The 20249-nt window shown below is 35.4% G+C and overlaps 2 protein-coding genes across 8 annotated transcripts in view; one reads left to right on the top strand and one right to left on the bottom strand.

Moving 5' to 3' along the window:
• Positions 1-20051, top strand: part of IMMP1L (inner mitochondrial membrane peptidase subunit 1) — a 79896-nt gene extending 59845 nt beyond the window's left edge. For 5 of the 6 annotated variants that reach the window (XM_060303386.1, XM_070046132.1, XM_060303385.1 and 2 more), the window contains 2 exons: positions 13322-13432; positions 15441-20051. In XM_060303386.1, the coding sequence (XP_060159369.1) occupies positions 13322-13432; positions 15441-15533 (204 nt within the window). In that variant the 3' untranslated portion in view covers positions 15534-20051. Of the gene's footprint in view, positions 1-13321; positions 13433-14308; positions 14474-15440 lie in introns of those variants that run through there. The other variant, XM_030864811.2, reaches the window with a different exon arrangement.
• Positions 9747-20249, bottom strand: part of DNAJC24 (DnaJ heat shock protein family (Hsp40) member C24) — a 66538-nt gene continuing 56035 nt past the window's right edge. Inside the window, exons 4-5 of one of the 2 annotated variants that reach the window (XM_030864814.2) lie at positions 19402-19470; positions 9747-15735 (exon numbers count right to left, since the gene is read on the bottom strand). In XM_030864814.2, coding sequence (XP_030720674.1) covers positions 15605-15735; positions 19402-19470 — 200 coding nt within the window. In that variant the 3' untranslated portion in view covers positions 9747-15604. The remainder of the gene's footprint in view (positions 15736-19401; positions 19471-20249) is intronic. The other variant, XM_070046133.1, reaches the window with a different exon arrangement.

The following is a 20249-nucleotide window of genomic DNA, read 5'->3' on the forward strand; positions in this document are numbered from 1 at the left end:
CTGTGCTTCACATCCATTTCTCAGCAACGGCTCCCAGGGTGATCAGTCACGGCACACTGCTAATGCCTTGATTGCAGCTCATGCACAGGAAATATGTTTACTCTTTTGCTAAAGTGAAGTTGACTGCGGAGATGACGTGACTTTTTCATCCTATAGCTAACAATTCTGAAGATAAATTTGACTTAGTGTTTACAATTCTGAGCTGTTTTTCTTCTGATGTTAACACTAAAGAATCATCTTTGAGGCTCCCACTACTTAAGCATTTTCTGATGTGTTCCCTGAACATTTTCAGAATAATTTGGTCTTAGTTTAACAAAAATATGTAGTTTATAAAATATTATTTTGTAGAAATGTATTTTATCTTAATATATGTTTGAGTATGTATATGTATTTATGAAATCAACATTTCTACTGAAAGGGTAGTAACTCTTCCTGAAACTAACATGTTTTGCTCACCTGAAAATATTTTAACCACTCAAAGTTGGAAAGTCAGTGCCATGGGTGGGATTCTAGGGAGGCATTTATGCAATTCAGTAAAATGCCATATTACGTATAGTTTTATCTGCAAGTTATATGAGACCTCTATACTTTTAGGTTGCTTAAAAGTAGGTGGTGCAGTAGTTAAGAATCCGCCTGCCAGTGCAGGGGACGTGGGTTCGAGGCCTGGTCTGGGAAGATCCCACATGCTGCGGAGCAACTAAGCCTGTGCGCCACAACTACTGAGCCTGTGTTCTAGAGCCCGCGAGCCACAGCTACTGAGCCCACATGCCACAACTATTGAAGCCCGCGCACCTAGAGCCCATGCTCCACAACAAGAGAAGCCACAATGAAGAGTAGACCCTGCTCGCTGCAACTAGAGAAAGCCCGCACGCAGCAACAAATACGCAACGCAGCCAACATAAATAAATAGATTTATAAAAAAAGTAATTGGGAAAAATTACTAAGACTGAAATTGTAATGCTGCTGTTCAGTGTAAGCATCTGAGGCAGACTCCCACTCTGATGGTCGGTTGTAAAGAGAATGTGTTCCAAGTGTCCTGTGGCTTCCTAACCTGATACAGTGGTCTGCTGGACTAAGTGGAATATGTTCAAATGTCTTCTGAAATAAGCAACTAAATGAAGTTCTTCTGTTACCACTTTGGGCAATCAAAATTCTACAGATTTCTGTGACCCACTTAATCTTAGTCTATAAAAGCATTCTCATTCTAGTAAACTATTTTCTACCTTAAATAAGAAAGGAAAAGAGAAATTACAGATTTAAAAGCAAGTATGCATATTATAAAACAGTTGAAGATAGTAAAATAGCCGAAAAATATTGACATTACAAGCCATTATACTGCTAACCTAGATATGCGAGAGTGCTTCCTCCTGGGTTGGAATTTTCATAACTATTTTAAGAAAATTTAGGAATCGTTTAGTTTGTCATAGCTAGTGCTTGCCTGTCTACTACACAGACATACAGAGCCAACAGGGAAGGGAGATAAAGCACCTAAAACTATAGGGTGAGTAATTTAAAATTCTAAGATGCAACTTAAGATTCTGATCTACTCCCTGTACATTGTGTGTATGAATCTCTAAATCAGGAAGGATTAGAAAAACCTCCTGTCATCTGAAGAGACTTGAAATTTGACCTGACTTCCCTATGTAAAGAAAGTCAGAGTAGGTCTGGGGACATAGAATGATATGCACTTCTGACCGTAACTGCAAATGCACCTAACCCCAAACCAATCCCAGCATCAGGCATCTTCCTGAATGAGACTGTGTCCCAGGAACAGTGGAAACCGCTGGACTTGGGGGGAGGGAGAGAAAACTTAAAAAGCCTTCAGGAGGTTATAGGGTGGGCAAATTTGCCAGACAATAACTTCACAACTTTCCTATTATTTATTCATGCATTCATTAATCCCATTAATTCCAGATATTACTGAATACTTACCTGAGGGCCACCACCATGTTAAAGTAGATCAAGTCCCTGCCTGCAGGCTGTCCAATAGAACTTTCTGCAAAAATGGCATAGTCTATATCTGCCCTGTCCAGTATGGTAGCCACTAGGTTCATGTGGCTCTTGAGCACAGGAAGCGTGGCTAGTGTGTCTGAGGAACTGAATTTTTAGTTTTATATAATTTGTAAGATTGAATAGTCATATATGTTACTAGTGGCGACCATGTTGGACAGTACAGCTTCAGGAGTTTGTAGTACAGTTGGGGGACTGGACAAGGAATTACAAAATGCTGTAATAGAGGATACTTATCTAGACTGGGGTGAATAGGATTACTACAGAATGGGGAGGTAAAACCTGAGTTGAAGTTCTCAAGGCTAAGTGGGAGCTAGCCAGTGCAGCATATGCAGAAGATCTAAAAGTGAGGGTGCAGCACTGTGCTTTGGGTAGCTGCCAAAAGTAAGTTCCTATGTCTGGGACATATAGTGGGGAGGGGTGGGTAGTGAACAGAGATAAAAATGAAAAGGTGATTAGGGCTCAGTTCCTTGTAAGTCTCAAGCAGGGGAGTAACTGTGTGTGTGTGTGTGTGTGTGTGTGTGTGTGTGTGTGTGTGCGTCCACATCACGCGTTGTGCCCCCTGCAGTGGAAATGTGGAGTCCTAACCACTGGACCCCCAGGGAATTCCTGGGAGTAAGATTATCATACTTAGCTTTTAAAAGATCACCCTGATATTTAGTATAGAATAGTAGAGGATGGTTGGAGTAGGAGAGGCCAGAGGCAGGGAGACCAGTTAATAAATAGGCTGTAAGACATAATTGAGATAATAACATGAAGAATGGAAAGTAGTACAAAGTTTGCAGAAAGATTAAGGGGATATCTAGACAGGATTGGATGTTGGAAGAAATGGAATTGAAAGGCTTAAAACTGACCCAAGTTTCTGGCTCTAGCAATAGGGGTAGGTGGTGCATTAAAATAAGGGGTCTGGACTTCCCTGATGGAGCAGTGGTTAAGAGCCCACCTGCTAGTGCAGGGGACACAGGTTCGACCCCTGGTCCGGGAAGATCCCACGTGCTGCAGAACAACTGAGCCCGTGTGCCACAACTACTGAGCCTGAGCTCTAGAGCCTGCGAGCCACAACTACTGAGCCCACGTGCCACAACTACTGAAGCCCACGTGCTCTAGGGCCCGTGTGCCACAACTACTGAGCCTGTGTGCTGCAACTGCTGAAGCCCGCATGCTTAGAGCCCATGCTCCGCAACAAGAGAAGTCACCACAATGAGAGAAGCCTGCGCACCGCAACAAAGAGTAGCCCCCACTCGCCACAACTAGAGAAAGCCCACGCACAGCAACGAAGACCCAACGCACCCCAAAATAAATAAAATTTAAAAAATATATATAAAGGGTTCTGAGGGAGATGTTAATTTGGGAAATGGAGAGAAGATATACTCAGTTTTGGAGTAGTCTAGAAGCCTGTATAAGTCTATGATAGATTGTACTTTAAATGAATACAATGGCAGTGAAATTATAGGAAGTGGAAAGAAAACACATTCTTTCCCAGAATGACGTTTGGGTGCTATACTATTCCCTCCTTGATGTCCACAGTATATTTTCATGATCTCTTAGTCAAAACAGTGTTTTGATGCTCTCAGCCCCCTGAGATCAACCTCACTTTTTAAAGGTCTTCAGCTATTCTCTTCGTATCTTACATCATCACAAAAAATGTCGTCTGTCATCTACCTGCCTAATCTGCAACTTTGTATTCACAAAGCTAGACATCATTCTAAATAATTTCCAGGGTATGGGACATTAGAGTTCTGGTTTTGATAAATAAAATGCAAGTAGAAGTGTCTATCAAAGAAAATCATGCAATACAATGCTTTTTTTTTTTTAAGATACTAGTAATATCAGGTACAAAAAGATCCACATATTTTATTTTAATCCTTCATTTTTTGGAGTATGGACTCTTGCTCTACTACTGATCTTTTATTTCTAGTACCATTTCAGGTATAAATCCATTGTTTAGCCAATCTCTATATGATGCAGTTATGCACTGGTCCATAAGAAACTGAAAAGCGCTACAGAGATTCATCTATAGGAATAAATCCAAATAGGGATGAGTTTTGACTGGGAAGAATTATTTGAAGTCTCAGGAATCAAAAATTTGGTGGAAACCTATTAGCACATATTCTGTATAGTAGGCATCTGATTTACTATTTTAGACTTTTTCTGAGAACATGAGAAAACTCATTATTTACATATTTACCGCCATTTTCTACTACTCTTTCAGATACCTGTGTTTCATTAAGTTAGGCTCATCTTTTGGAATATGAGAACCAGAGTGTACATCAGGCTATATTAAAATGAGAGTACAGACAGTCTTGAAATGAGAATATAAGGAACTGCTCTTAAATACTACTCCAAAAAAAGCAGGTAACCTTGTTACAAATAGAACAAAAAAGAAGTCAGAGACCAAATAATCCATTGTCCTAGGAAAAAAAAATCTGTAGGATTGAGATGTTAGTATTAGATCGCTGGGATGGAAAGGCCTATTTACTAGCTTCAATCCCAACACTTTTTCCCCTTCCTCTGCCTTCTGACAAGTTGGTAGACGGTCCTGAAGAAGTAAATGCTCCATAAGGAAGTGCTTAGGCATTTGATATTTAATAAACATTGCTTGAAAAAGATGCCTGTTAAAAGAATAAAAATGTTAGTCTTTGCTACATTTGGATGATTTGGTCTTAAAAACTGAATTTCATTAAATCACTTGGCATAATTAATATGGCATCTATTCACAATTAATGTACATTTTTAATTATACTGGATTTAATTCAAAGTCTTGGCTAGTACCAGAACTATATAATTGAATACAATGTAAAAGAAAAAGACCAAAAACATAACTGAAGTGAAATTGCAAAGCACAGTTCACTTTGCAGAGAACTGGATAGACTGCATAAGAAACCAGGAACAAAGAAAGCCCGGCAGGCATCATTCATCCAGCAGCTGGAGCAACTGTTAATAACAATAGTGAGTGCTTACTGGGTGCCAGGAGCCTTCTGTGTTATTTGGTTTTCAGAATGTTTCTGTAAGGCATTCATTAGTCCCAGTTTTTTAGATGAGGTTTAAATAACCTCTCCAAGGTGTTTAACTAGTAAGTGACAGAGCTACAATTTGAACTCAGAACTATGACTCTGTGGACTGTAACTTTAACCACCATACTAACAACCCATCAGAAATTCCTGTTCAGGCTGGATGGAGGTATTGAGTACTTAAGGAGAAGATGAAGGAGCTTAGCTTGCTTGCAATAGCTATGAGAATGAGCAAGTCAAGTCTTAGCCTAAGCTCTAAACCCACGCAGCAGGGAGATGCTCAGTAATAAAAGAGAACCTTTAGTTAAAAGCATCCCTCATCACACACACCCTCACCACAACGCTGTAGGTGTAGCTTACTAGAACTCTGGTGTAAATTCCTCTTTAATGATAATTGGCTATGAACCTAAAGTGGCACCATTTTTAAGTAGGGAAAGGCAATAACAGTCCCCGGGAATGATGTGGGATAGGTTAGTAATAAGTCAGAATTTAAATGGGAAGAAAAAGAAGCAGGACTGCATAGAGATAGTATCTACTGAAATAATAAGTGTGTTAACTGTTCCTTGCCTGGTCCTTATAAATGTTAATCCCTTTGTCATGCGTCTAGCCTTTGGGAACACCTCCCTTATGACTCCAGATATTCTACTCAGGGAGACAAATGTAGGCAAAAAGTTCTGACAAGAAGAATGTCAGTAAAAATAGAGCATTAGTGAGACTGTTGCTTGAGTTTTGCTTTCAAAGTTACCCATAACTGACGCTTGAGACAGCCCCATTTTACAAAATTAAAGATTAATAATGTTTTCTGAGCTTTGTGTTCTTAAAAACCTTTCTACATGATTTTCTCTCGGGATTTAATGCTTCACTTTTTGACATATACATCTTTATAGTTTTGTTGGTGTGTATAGGAAGATAAACTCCAACAATTATTTACTGCCATTGCAGGAGTCATACAAATACTGGGCATTATGAAGTTCTTTTAGGACTATATAATTAATAAATGATCTCATTTTGCAAGTATTCTCTCCAGTAGTTTGTGTGCATAGCATCTTACCATGACTATGTTTTGGTTATATAAGCCATGATTAAGCAGAATGTGCATTAACCACATAGTGGTATACTAATTTGACTCGATTCTGCTTACCTGAAAGATAGTAACATAAATAACAATTATTTGGGTATTGTTAAACTAAAATGACATGTCATGAATGTACATTCATCATATGGACTTTTTTCTTGGGCAGGGAAATTATGCATTTTATATTTTACATTCATCATTCTGTGAGACACAAGACAAAATCTTTAAAATACATGTGGAAAATGAAATACTTTACAGTGTTGTTGATATACCACTTCCATTTGCTTTTGCCAAAAAAAAAAAAAAAAAAAACAACCCACAAAAAACAAAACAAAAAAGCCCAAGTCTTTATCTGATTGCTTTCCTAAGGTGTGTATGCCTCTCCTTTTCCTATATATTTCAGGAAAAGGAAAAAATAATCATGTCAGAAAAGGATTCCAAAAACTTTGCCCTCTCCGATTACCTTTATGATTTTTGTTTGTTTCTTTAATAATTATTATTTCCTTTACATTCAATCATTTTAGAAGAACCATTAAGGAGGCATGAGCAATAATAGGGCCAGTGCATACCCTGCCTTTGCTGATTATACATTTTAAAATATCTGGCAAACAAATAGTTAAAAATCCGTCTGTTATTAGGATTTTCTGTTTTTTGAAACTTTTGAAAGGTCAAATGTATAAATATCTTACTCTTCAGTCAGAAGTTTTTCTTAATTAGATAATCTTTGCTTAATCAAATAATAAGTGAGTTTGATTAGTTTAGTAAATGTGTTATTGTGGACTCTTTCATCAGATTTCACTTGAATCAAGAAAGGTAACACCTGTGGGTTGGTTCCCAAAAGCTGCTTTTGTTAAATGGACACCCGCAGGCCATGAGGCAATTACGTTTGTTGCTTGTACTATAAAGGAGGCACTTAACTAGGCTTCAGCAAGTATGGCTGAGAACTAGAGGCTTGATTCTTTTGTCCTGCCCTGAGATTAGGTTTTATCATAGCTCAGGAAGTAAACCTCTGACGTAGAAAGGAAAAACCAAGAATGATTTAAGGGTTCTTTTACTGCTTTAAAAGTTATTCCTAAAGCTAGTTATATCTGAGACCCTGGGAAAATTCAGATTTGAGCAAAAGTAAACATTTCTAGGTGGCATTCATTGTAAACATATATTCATACATTCTTATTCAGTCTCATACATTCGTTCAAGTTGGCATGGCATATTTCCAAAAATACGGAGATGAAAAGTAATTAACTTTTTAAAAGTTTTGGTTATGAGAAGTAATGAACAAAGACATGGAATTAGGACTTCCATTTTGGGGCATTTGTAAAGCATTTATTATAATTTTTTTAAGTGTTTATTTGAGTTCTTTTCTACTTTAATTGGAAAGTTATAACAGCTTTTTAAAAATACATTTTAAAAATATATTTTAATCTATTTTATTATAATATTGCTATAGAATTGTTTTATCTGGTTTGAATTTTGAATTTAGTGATAACCAGTAGGTTAATCCAACAGACAATAACTGTTTTGAGTTAGAAAGGAAATTTTTGTTTTGTTCCTTGCTTTACTCCACTCCACTCACCTGACCAGAAAGGTCAGGTTTTAAGTTTTGGACCCATACCAAAAATGTGTTGTACTTTATATTTATTTAAATAAATGAGTTCTTAGCTAGACTAATATTTTAGTTATCCCGAGGTCTGGTGACAGTGCTGTAATTGCAGTCATTTACTTGTACTGTACAAAGAAGCAGAGCCTGCTATACGGATTGGAAGTTAGGTCACTCTCTTACCACATTACCACAGACAAAAAAAAAAAATTTTTTTTTACTTCAATAAAGCTCTTCCTAACCTGCATTGTGATGGACAATGTTCCATTTTTAAAAAGTACAAGTATTACTGAAAGGGCTAGTCATATTAAGACACACATGTATGTGTATGTGCATATATATATTTTAAAATTATTTAATACATACTGTTCAAAAAATGTCAATTTTGAAATACATAAAATTTTGTGGTTTTTTTAAAAAAGTAATTATACCTAAGTAAGCCCTGTAACTTATTTTTTTCACTGACTGTATTCATGTCAGTCTATTAGCTGTCTACTATTCTGTAAATAAACTGTTTAACATCTGCCTACTGACGAATATTTATACTGTCGCCAGTTTTGAGATACAAGCAATACCATACTGAACTTATCTGCTTATACATAATTGCATGCTGAGTTTGGCAAATCTTTTCTAGAGATTTTGATAGGGAAAGGGTAAAATGAGGACACACAGGGCATGCCACTGAAGGGGATGCAAGGCAGAGATGCCAAAGACACACTTTACTTACATCAAGAACTTTAGTTCTCACCGAAAGGATTTTCTTCATACTGTTATGAGGTATGCTAAAAAATAAGACTTTAAATATTAGATACTTTGAACATCTGGCAATTATGGAGTAACTGCGGCTGAACTTGCCCTCCTGCCATAAAGAACTAGAAAACTGGACAAACTATGTAAAACAGTTTTCAGACAATGCGCAGCAGGCAGTACAAGACGGATTCCTGAGAGCAGGGAAACAAACAAGGCAAGCCTTATACTTTCCCTAACTTCTGCCTTAAAGCAGTTTTCAGAAGGTGCGAGGAGGAAAATTCAAACAAAGGACAGTGGTCTTGCTGAGTTGAAGAGACAGAGATTAGGGTATAGGGAAGTTTAAGTGGTTGGAATTTATGCATCAAACCACCGGGGAGAAAAGAGCTACAGAATGATCTCCAGCAATCTATGTAGAGTATTGTCTTGGTTTTGGGGCTGAACACTAAACTGTGCCTGCTTATGGTGAAATTTAGAGACTGAGCACCAAACAGCTATTGGCAGCAGCCAAGCAATTCCCAGAGCTCACACAGGGCTGTCATTTGAGTTCTGACCAACCACAGTGGACAGATCTCATTAAATATCTAGAGCATTCCATAGAGACCCTGGAATATCATGCCTTAGGAGTGAGCTAGACTAGCCCTTACAGTGTGAGAGAGACCCAACGCTTAAAAACAAGGCTTGACAGGAATAAGCTGTTCCACAGCTAACTTAACCACCTTCCAAAAACCAAACAGACCTCTTCAACATTCAGTGCTCTCTAAAAAGAGAACAAAATCCACTCAACAAATGAATGTTCAGCTCAATAACAAATTATTAGATATGTGAAGAAGTAGGAAAATGTAACCCACAACTAGAAGAAAAACAGATCCAGAAATGAGACATAATGGAATTAACAGTCATGTGCTCTAAAACACCAATTATAAATATTTTCAGGGATCTAGAGGATGAACATAATGAGGGAGAAATGGTAAATATAAAAAAGAACCAAGTGAAATTTCTAGAGCCTAAAAATATATCGTCTTTACAGCAGATTAAAAATTGCAAAAGAAAAGATCCCAGACTGGGAAGAAGTATTTGCAATACCTGTCAAAGGACCTGTACTCAAGATACATAAAGGGCTCTTAAAATGAATAAGAATAATCCATTGTAAAAATGGGCAAAATATTTAAATAGACATTTCACAAAAGATACACTAATAGGTACAAGAAAAAATACTTATCAGAGAAATGCAAATGAAAACCACAATGTGACACCAATAGCCTACTAGAATGGCAAAAAATTTTTTAATTGAAAATACCAAGGTTGTGAAGCAACAGAAACACTCATACATTGCTGTTGGGAGTGTAAAATGGTATAATTACTTTGGAAAAGTTTAAGATTAAGCGTACACTTATGACCCAGAAATTCTACCCCTACATATTTACTGAAAAGAAACAGACTTATACATGAACGTTCATAGTGCTTTATTTGTAACAGCCCAAAATTGCAGACAACACAAACATCCATCAACAGGTTCATGGAAAGAAATTGTGATTTACAATGGGATATACTCAGCAGTAAAGAGCAATGAATGACTGATACATACAACATGTATTAATCGTTTAAAAACTGCTGAACAAAAGCCTGACACAAAATACTATGTAGTGTGCAATCTCACTTATATGAACTTTAGTAAAACTAGTCTCTAGTAAACAGGAAACATCACTAGTTGCCTGGGACGAGGTGTAGGGGTGGGAGGTGGACTGGAAAAGGAGGGAACTTTTGGGCATAGTAGTAATGTTCTACATCTTGATTGTGGTTGGTGGTTACACAGGAATGCACATTTTTCAAAACTAGTGTCGAAACAAAATGAGCACATTTTACTGTAAAGTATACCTCTAAAATTGATTTTAAAGTGTACACCCTTACCCCATATCAAAAATAAGTATGTGTTTCAAAAGTGGAGTAACTGCAAACATAATGAATTTTTTACTGGGAAAATATGTGACAGAGGGGTAGATCAGCAAAGGTGACTGCTTTGATTTTAAGACTCAAACTCAGAGGTTTTCCCATTTATAGAGAAGCTCTTATTAAAGGTACCATCAGTGATGAGGTTGTTTCCTTGTGTCTGTACTTTATATCAAACATTGAAGTCTTAAGATGTAAAGGTTATTCCTTTGCTATGAATGGATGCATGGGTATTAGCATATATGGGCTTCAGGTAAGTAAGAGGTAGCATGTTCCATATTTGAACCTACTTCTGTTAAATGTCAGTAACTGTACTTCACAGGTTGTTTTAAGGATCAAATGTGTGTGTGTGTTTAAAATGACCAGAAAAGTATGTATAAACACTAGTTTGTGTTACTATTCCTCCCTTTTGTTCCACCCCTTGTAGTCAAGGACTAGGTGTGAACAGCCTGGGTCACACTCCTCCAAAGGTTTCTGGTGGTATGTTCTGGGTCTCTCTTAGCAGATTCCTTTCTGTTCTTGTTAACTTTACTATACCAGAGATAATACTTCATCACTGTGTTTATCTAAACTTGGAAGAAACTTAGGTCATAACTGCCACAAAAGTGATTGTGCTTTACAAGAATTTCTACTTAACTAATACTAATCACCAACAAATATTTGCGTTCCAACATCAGTTTAGGTGTTGTAAAGATTTAAGATCATGACATGATTATTGTCTGTTGGCTTTTTCAGTCATAAAATAGTAGACATACACAAAAGCCAAGCATGTAAGAGGATGTTATGTTCCAGAGCCCCATGTAGGGCAGACTTAAAGTGTTTTAAACAATCTAGAGTATTTGGTATGTGCAGGCAACATAGGGAAAAGCTTCATGGAGAAAGGAAATGTATATTGGATCAATCGGACAGGCAAAAAAAGATCTTGCTGGATCGTTAGTATCTTTATTCGTTTTTTGATTTTTGTTCTCCTTTGCTTTTATTGGTGTCCCTAACTTTATAATTGTATTTAAGTATTCGTATATGTTACCTATTTTTAGAACTCAGGAACAAACACATATTAAGGAAAAACTATGGAAATTTAGACACCCAAGATGTTCACATTGTAGTTTCTCCCAAGGCAGTACTTCAGAATATATTTAATGACTTATTTTACCTTTTCCAAATACACTATTTTGTTCTTCTTTTCATCTGTAACCTGAGATGTACTCATTCTTCTATTTGAGCAGCCTTATGCTTCACTACATATAAATCTACTTATTATATAGGTAGGAATGAACCTTGCTATTAGCCCTAGAACCTACAACTAGTTCCACTAGTAGAAGTTAATGATCTTACAATATCTGATATTCTTTCAAAAAACTTTATCCTTACTCTACAAATAGATTTAACATTTAAGTGTATCTAAATGAAAATAAGTAACTTGATTCATTTTTGGCTAATATTTCTACATGATATAAGACATTCCAAAATTATATAATCTCTAAATTGTAATTCAAATTTTACATGCTTGTATAAATTTATTTTTCCAAAAGGTAATTCAGGGGTGATGGGGGGGAGAATGAATAGGCAGATCACAGAGGATTTGGGGGGCAGTGAAAATACTGTGTATGGTACTGTGATGTGGATACATGTCATACATTTGTCCAAATTCATAGAATGTACAACACCAAGAGTGAACCCTAAGGTAAACCATGGGACTTCGGGTGATGATGATGTCAGTGTACCAGACATGCCACTCTAGTGGGGATGTAATGGGGAGGCCGTGCATGAGTGGGGGCAGGAGGTATATGGGAGATCTCTGTACCTTCCTCTCAGCTGTGCTGTGAACCTAAAACTGCTCTAAAAGTCATTTTTAAAAATTTTGTGACATTTTAAAAAACTGGTCATTTCTTATTAAACCTAATATGAATATTTTTCTTCACATAAGGTTCCCAAGTAATAATCAGTCAAAAGAATAGTGAAAATTAATTCCTTTCCATAGATCATTTTGGTCTGGTCAATAATTCAACTTTCTTGGGTAACAAAACCTATAAAAAAGAAACTTTAAAATGCAATTTTGAAGATTGTTACTGAAGAGTAATTTTTAAAGTTTATATTGAAGAGACATTAACGGGCAAATATCTCATATCACAGTGGGCATTTTTGTAAGTAATGTGTTCTGTCCTAAATATACTTAGGATTGTCACTGAGTAAAAATTTAAATTTATGTTATATCCCAGTTAATAACAAGACATATAGAAGATGGGATCTTTTCATTTAGTAGAAGGTCACCATCATTAATTTTACAACTGATGATTTTATAATAGGTCCTTCTAGTTCTTGATGGTCATTATTGAAGTATAATGCATTGAAGATATGGCCTGTACAAAGGCAGAACAAGGATCTTAATTAGAATTCTGACAAGCCCACTCCAATAAAATGATGAGATTATTTGTAATTGATGTCACAATCAATTACCATTTAGTTCATCATGAGCATTCTAATAGGTCTGGCCTTGGTATTGGCCCCAGGATGTTGCTGAGTGAGTGGCTGCCCTGCTTATGCTGTTATTGAGACAGGAGGGCACATTTTCAGTCAGCATCCTAATGACCTCTTTTGAAGTCTATTAAATTAATGACCCTGTCACACTGTTTTGATCTCTTATAACCTCAGTTTGGGGTTTGCATAACAAATTAATGTTTGGGAACCATATGGCAAAAAAGATAGGTCTTTTTAAAAGTTGAAATATTAATACTACTTATTAATATTTAGTAAAAGTTATTTTATTATGCAAGAAATAACAGCAAAAATGCAAATTATAGGGTTTGAATGTATTTTGTAAAAGAGAACTTTAGGACATTTCTCCCTACCTCCAAAAGACATGATTTTTTATTTATAGTACCCAGATTTGTTTTTCTTTTTTAAAGGGGCTGCTTTCTTCTATAATTCTAGGTGCCAACAGGTCATGTGTGGTTAGAAGGTGATAATCTACAGAATTCTACAGATTCCAGGTACTATGGACCTGTTCCATATGGACTAATAAGAGGACGTATCTTCTTTAAGGTACTACTGTTTTCTGCTTAAAATGCAGGCTTTCTTCTCTGAGCTGGGAAAAAAAACAAAACCAAAAAAAAAAAAGTTCCTTTCAGAAGAACTGAAATCTTTAGGCTGTCAGTGGATATAAAACTGTTGCAATGACTACTACACTTTATGAACATGTTGGCCTTCATAGCTATAAACATTACCACTCCCCCATTATGACAGGTAATTGAGAATAATTTTTGTTTGAAAAATAAAGTTCAGATTAGTTGTAGCATAAGAAGCTTTTAATTTGACTCTCCAAAAATTTACTTTTCTCTCATACAACTTTTCCAACCATATTCATACCCAGGGCGTATGTTAATATATATGCATTTGCAGAAGAGCAATCTAGCAACTAGCTGGAATGCAGGGATATCCCAGTTAAGTATAGTGAGTAATGCCCTTATCATGGTTGTAGTAAATGTAATAGTAAAGATTATTGTTTTCACTGGCTTTTCCTTTTTGCCACAAGCAGTCAGGAGAAAAACAGACATGAGTATTTGGGGCTGTTGGATAATTTACAGGATTTTTTACACTTAAGCAGATGTTATATTCAAGTACGTAGGTTTACAGTTAACTCTGACGATAGTGAAAGAAAAAACAAACATATACACACTACACACGTATTATTTTCTAGTATAATGTTTGAATGTTCCAAACTTTAGAGGTTAAATACATACACATACAGGTTTCTTTCTACAGTCTTATTTTGAAGTAGAAAATTTGTTCTTGATTGAATAAGGAGAAAGCATTTAATTATACGGCATAGAGAAAGGGATGAATGAAAAAAAGAAGGGAATGTGATGATGCTATAATATCACTTTACTAATTGTCTTCAGTCACATTTTGATTTTACAGATTTGGCCTCTGAGTGATTTTGGATTTCTACGTGACAGCCCTAATGGCCACAGATTCTCTGATGATTAGCAAGCATTTATTCTTTTGATTTGATTATTGTCTTCTGCTAAAGTGAATTTATTGTCACTGAAACCATGTACTTACTAATAAACTATTTGCTATTCAGTTTGAGTTATTTTTAATTGTTAAATGTAAAGAATAAGCAACACACACTCTTGCAAGCTATATTTGTTCAAAATATATGGATAAAAGTGTAATCCAAAATAAGTCATCTAAATTCTGATACGAAAATATTTTTAGGGAAAACCTGGAACAACCTCACTTTCAAATTTTTGGTTGTACAGGTATAAGGAAAGTAATTTACTCCTCTTGAATATGCCTCATACTTTAGCTACATTTACAAGGCAGAGTACTAACTAGTCTTATAAGTCCACACCAACAATAAACCAAGAGTCTGACCTAATGAAAAGCTGCTAAGTCACATGCTTGGCTTACTCATTTGAAATTAAGGAAGAATGTTTCAATGATCCCATAAAGGATTCCTTAAAATTTTTTAAATGAGTTCTGACTCATACGGTCCATAGAATATTAAATATATAGAAAAATAAAAGCTTTACTATAATCAATAATAACACATTAAAAAAGTCCACTTCACCATACCAGCAACGCAGTGGCCACGGTTTTCTGACTCCAAGGCTCTCCTTCTTTCTCCGGTTGCCAGTTCACTTTACTAACTTTGAAATAACTCATGAATATCCATATCCAGCCTTCATCATGGGAGAGCCAGGCTCACATGTTATTCACGAAGATTCTAACTTAATTCTAATGACCTGAGATTTGAAATAGTTGTACAAAAGGCCTATAACTTTAGCAGCTAGAAATATGTTACTTCAAAAACTTAGCAACTATAAAGGAATATGATGATACTGTGACCCATTAAAAGATGAGACACACTTATATGAAGAAAGGAAAATTCTTATATTTTGTACCAAGGAGAAAATGCACCAATAATAAACTTCTCAGATGGGAATTCACTAAATATAATTTTTAATTCAAGCCCCCTTTCTTAGCGATCTGTAAATATAAAATGTAAATACATATGAATAATGAAATTAATTTTCTATTAATCTAGGTGGACTTCGACAGTCTTATATTTTTTCTGCAAATAATAGAGCTGACAAAAAAGAATCCTTTTTTTTTTAATCAGCTTTATACATTTGCCTGAATGGACAAAGGTGGAGTAGATTTTCCTTCATGTGTCTGAATACACTAAAGAATTCCACTTAGTGAACAATCTCAGCGATAATGAAGGAGTTCTATAACTAGTGAACACATATCACAAGAAATCAGCGTCACTTCTTCTGCTTCATCCTTGGAAACACTGTATTTTCCACCACATCGACAACTCAGAGAAAAAGAATGATCATCTGCAAAGAAAACAAAATGCTTACATGTAACTACTTTGTTAATACCTTTTTAAAAAATGCAGCTATTCCACAGAAACTGCAAAAGAAAAAAGATCAGTCAATATAAAATATATTTAAATGAGAACTTGAAAAAATTTCTCATATAGGGGGCAGTGTTTCTAAAAATTATCTACTAAAAAATCTTTATCTGTGGAGGAAATGTATTGAGGATATGAAACAATAGACCAAAGATCCTGTAGGGGAGAGCAGATGCTCAGAAGTGACCAATGAAATTTATTTGAAGTCTTCTGTTTTCTTAAGATTCATGTAAATTTTACATTCTTCTGAACAATGTGGTTGTCAAAATATTACTGTGAAGGAAGAAGAGAAACAGCCCTAGCTGTCTTATTGTTAAGGAGCATGCCTTTGCCAGTAGTATATCCTTTCAGAGAAAACCGCTGACTTGACTGTTTATCAGGTTCAGCATTTGAATCCTGTCTGTTCTGGTATCACACTATTTCAAGAATCCTGCCTTAAATGTATAGACATATACTATGGTGTCCTTTCTGTGGGGGCTATGTGTGTGTACCTGTTTGTTTGGTGTTTACAAATGATTTAGGAACCAAAAGGACAATCACTGAAGTGAGATGCCCAAAGGAGGCAATATGGTGCAACGTTCTGCCTACGAATGGGGGAAATTTTATAAGTTTCCTCTTCCTAGGAAGTTGAAATACTTTGTCTTTTAGCTGAAAGAATCTCTGATCCACTGGTTATTCCATTTTACTGTCACTGAGGAGTGACTGTCAAAGAAAAGTAATTACTGATCTCATTATTTTACTACTGTCATAAAAAAAATTAGAGATAAATGAACTAAATCTCTAAAGATATAATTTCTTACAATCAAATATCTTCATTCAATTCTCAAACTTCATTTTTTAACACTTAGATCTCATCATATGCCATGAAAAGAAAAAGAAAAGAAAAAGAAAAAATATTCAACTGCCTTGGATTTGTTCTCTAATCAACTTTGGTCTTGGAAAAACAAGCAATTAAATAAGCCAGCTTTACATGTTTATTTTATCAGTAAGGAAAACATTAATTCACAATCCTGCTTTTCATTTTTCACCACAATGTCTTTTTTCTCTATAAAGAAAAATAACTTAATCTTGAATTTTAAAACACTAACATCTTCCCTATCTGAGCCAACATATATGTGTAATAGAGCATGCTTTCAAAGTGAACTATTTTATTATTAAATTGTCTAAAAATACATATTCTAACCATTGGTTTTCTGGAGCTAAATCTCCCTCTTGTTTTTTCACCACCTCAGTGAACACTGAGAAACAATTTGAGGTGACATGTGCTTGGTAGATGATGCAGAGGCCACCATGGGCTACTGTGGAGTTTTGTCATAGATGATTCCAAATGTTAATGCTCACTAAAACTCACATATTTTTAAATTTCTTCTTAAATTATTCTACTATCACTTAAAGTGATATCTTCACAGAAATCATAATTTTAAATACACTGAATGAAGACAAAACAACCAAGCTGTATAAGAGACTAACTGTAAGGGGAATGGCTAACTTCAGTCTCTCAATAGTTCTTCAGGTATGCCTTTTAAGCATAGTAAAATGCATCATTTCCTACTGTTCCTGGACCCAGAAGCTGATAATTTGGCTATGTTTTTCATGTAGGATTTCATCCACTTTTCGCCTATTCTGGATCTTCACCTTCCAAGGTTATTCTGAAAGCGCCCATGAAGGAATCATCAAATGCTTTTGCTAGTCCAGTTGATCACACTTTTTATGTACTTTCATCTGCCAAGGCTGCTCTTTGCAATCGCACGGAACAATTCCAAATTGCAAATTCAACTGCAAAACTCACATGACCAGTTTTTAAACATTCCTGCAAAAATAATAGCTTCATGTAGCTGTTACTCACTATTTTCTCTCATAAGGATAAGGACTATTTCTATCTTTGCAGTGATAAAAAACCCTTAATTTAAATAAGTATCTAAGAACATCCTGTACTTTTAAGATGAACTGTAGCTGCTTATAACTGATTCACTGGCTGTAGCTGGGATGCTTCTTTATCGTCTTCACTGTCAAGTTTACTTTAGGGAGCACCAAGGACAATAACATTTATGATAATTCTTGATTTCATGTTGTATATGTCTTTCAACGTCTTGGCATTTTCACTTGTTATCAAAAAGCCCATATATTTGCTGACTGAACAGATGCTTGAACCACACTAATCCACAGTCTTAATTTAAAATAAAATCTTAAATTGATTATATTTTTAAAATTTTACTAAAGAAGTAAAAATTACAAAAACCAGTTTTCACTGTTTTAATATTATCAGGAATTATTAGTAACAAAACATATTAGTCATATCAACTACAACAAGAAGAACTAATTTGTCCAATAAGAGATGGACACACACGCACATATACTGGTTGATAAGCTGGCAATACTGTATTTTCAAAAAATATTATTTAGCTGGGCAAGTCTCCCTGATAAACATGTTCTAATCTATCCTCTTCACAAAGTAGCAGTGAAATCAGTGTCACTAGTGTATTCTATTTTCACAGCAGTAGCTCTTCCTGTTTACTCTGATGAAACTATCATGAACCCCGGGAGCCCCAGTTACACAAAATCTCAAGTTTTCCAATCATTCACTGCAAATAAGAATTTCTACTCCAGGATTTCATTTGGCAGTTTAGGAGCAGAGTGGCTCATAGGCAAAAACATGATTCCCCTTCTAAGTCAATATAGCTTTGTGGCCCAACTTCCTAAGAGCACTAAGCTAAGAATTTGCCATTAAAAAATATTCCAGTAAACTTGGTTTCGGAAAGGACAGGCTGTTTATCTTCTACTTATCCACACTTACTAATAAATTTTTATAAACACCCAGGGAATCTGTACCCCAGGCTGAATAACACAGTTATAGGACTAAGTATATAAAATTCTAGAAAACAGTAAGACTTCTTCATTTGCCCAGAGAAACATGGAATTGTGGTATTCATGGCTTCCATTTTTAAAAAAAGGAACTTAATAAAACCTAACCAGAGCAATTCACAGAACTAATCTGAAGAATGGAAAATTAAGTTAGATTTAAGTTTTTAAATTCTATTAATAGGAAAGGGGAAAAAGATATGACTTCATGGTAGGTAAAAGGGAGTGACAGATTTTTCTTTTCCACTTAAGACACAATCAAAAAAGGAGGTTAAACATCAAGCTCCAAGTAGAAGAGTATAACATGTATAACATTAAAATCCTTGCTCTGACAATTTATCATTCCATATAAAGAAACAAAAATAAACATATATTCTAATAGGAATTCATCTTAAGTGTCAACATAGGATGGAAAAAATTATCTCCTTTGACTATATTCCCTGTTATACAGATGGAGAGTAAACAAAAAATCAAAGTAGTTTAAAAAAGAAAACCATATGAAATCTTAAGTACCTAACATCTAATTAGGATAGGAAAATAACTGGGAATGAGTCACATAAGTGGACATCAATAATTGAAGTTTAGAATGAAACAAGAAGATTCCAAACAAAAACACCCACATATATATAGAAAGCCAAGCTGTTATTTCCGAACATCCTATGGCTTTTTTCTTATAGGAGGTCCCTAATATTTTTCCTGATTGTAACCAAGAAAGAAAAATAATTCCAACCTTCATTCCAAGACATTTCTTCAAGATATACTCGAGCATCTACTGGTCCCATATTTCTTAGATCATCTTCTGTAAAATACAGAATGAGACACTTAATTTTGATACTTAAATCATAACCATGAAGAATGCTAAGAAGGCAAGTCCAGCCTGGTCACTACAATTCTAATTATATAAAAACTTAGCTTACTATATTTGTGACTAAGAAAGTGTGGAGTCAGGTAAAAAATAACTATATTTGAACCTCAGTTATAATATTTTACTAGCTTTTTAACCTTATGTATATCAAATTATCTACTTTAGAAGGGTCACTCTGGACTGAATTATGTCCCACCTCCCAAATTCTTATGTTGAAGCCCTAACTCCCAACATACTGTATTTGGAAATAAGCCTTTTAGAAGGTAATTAAGGTTAAATGAGGTCATAAGAGTGGGGTCCTAATCTGATAGAATTGATGGCCTTACAAGAGGACGAAGAGAGAGGTCTCTCCCCACTCACATGCACAGAGGAAAGTATCATATGAAGACACAGCAAGAAAGTGGTCCTTTGCAAGCCAGAAAGAGACCTGACCAGGATCCTCATCAACTTGCCCCTCAATCTTGGATTTTTCAGCCTCCAGCACTGTGAGAAATAAATTTCTGTTGTTTAAACCACCCAGTCTATGGCATTTTGTTATGGCAGACGGAGCAAACTAATACAGGGGTGTTCTTCCAATCAACTGAGATCAGGCTAAAAGTGCCTTAAAGAATAAGGCTCTAACCAAATTTAAGGGGGCTTTTAGTCATCTGATTTTTAATTCCTCACAATAGAGTAATAGGTAACTTAAAGGATAATTATTTTAAAATATTTTA

Source organism: Globicephala melas, chromosome 8, assembly GCF_963455315.2.
Source record: "Globicephala melas chromosome 8, mGloMel1.2, whole genome shotgun sequence".
Classification (NCBI taxonomy): domain Eukaryota; kingdom Metazoa; phylum Chordata; class Mammalia; order Artiodactyla; family Delphinidae; genus Globicephala; species Globicephala melas.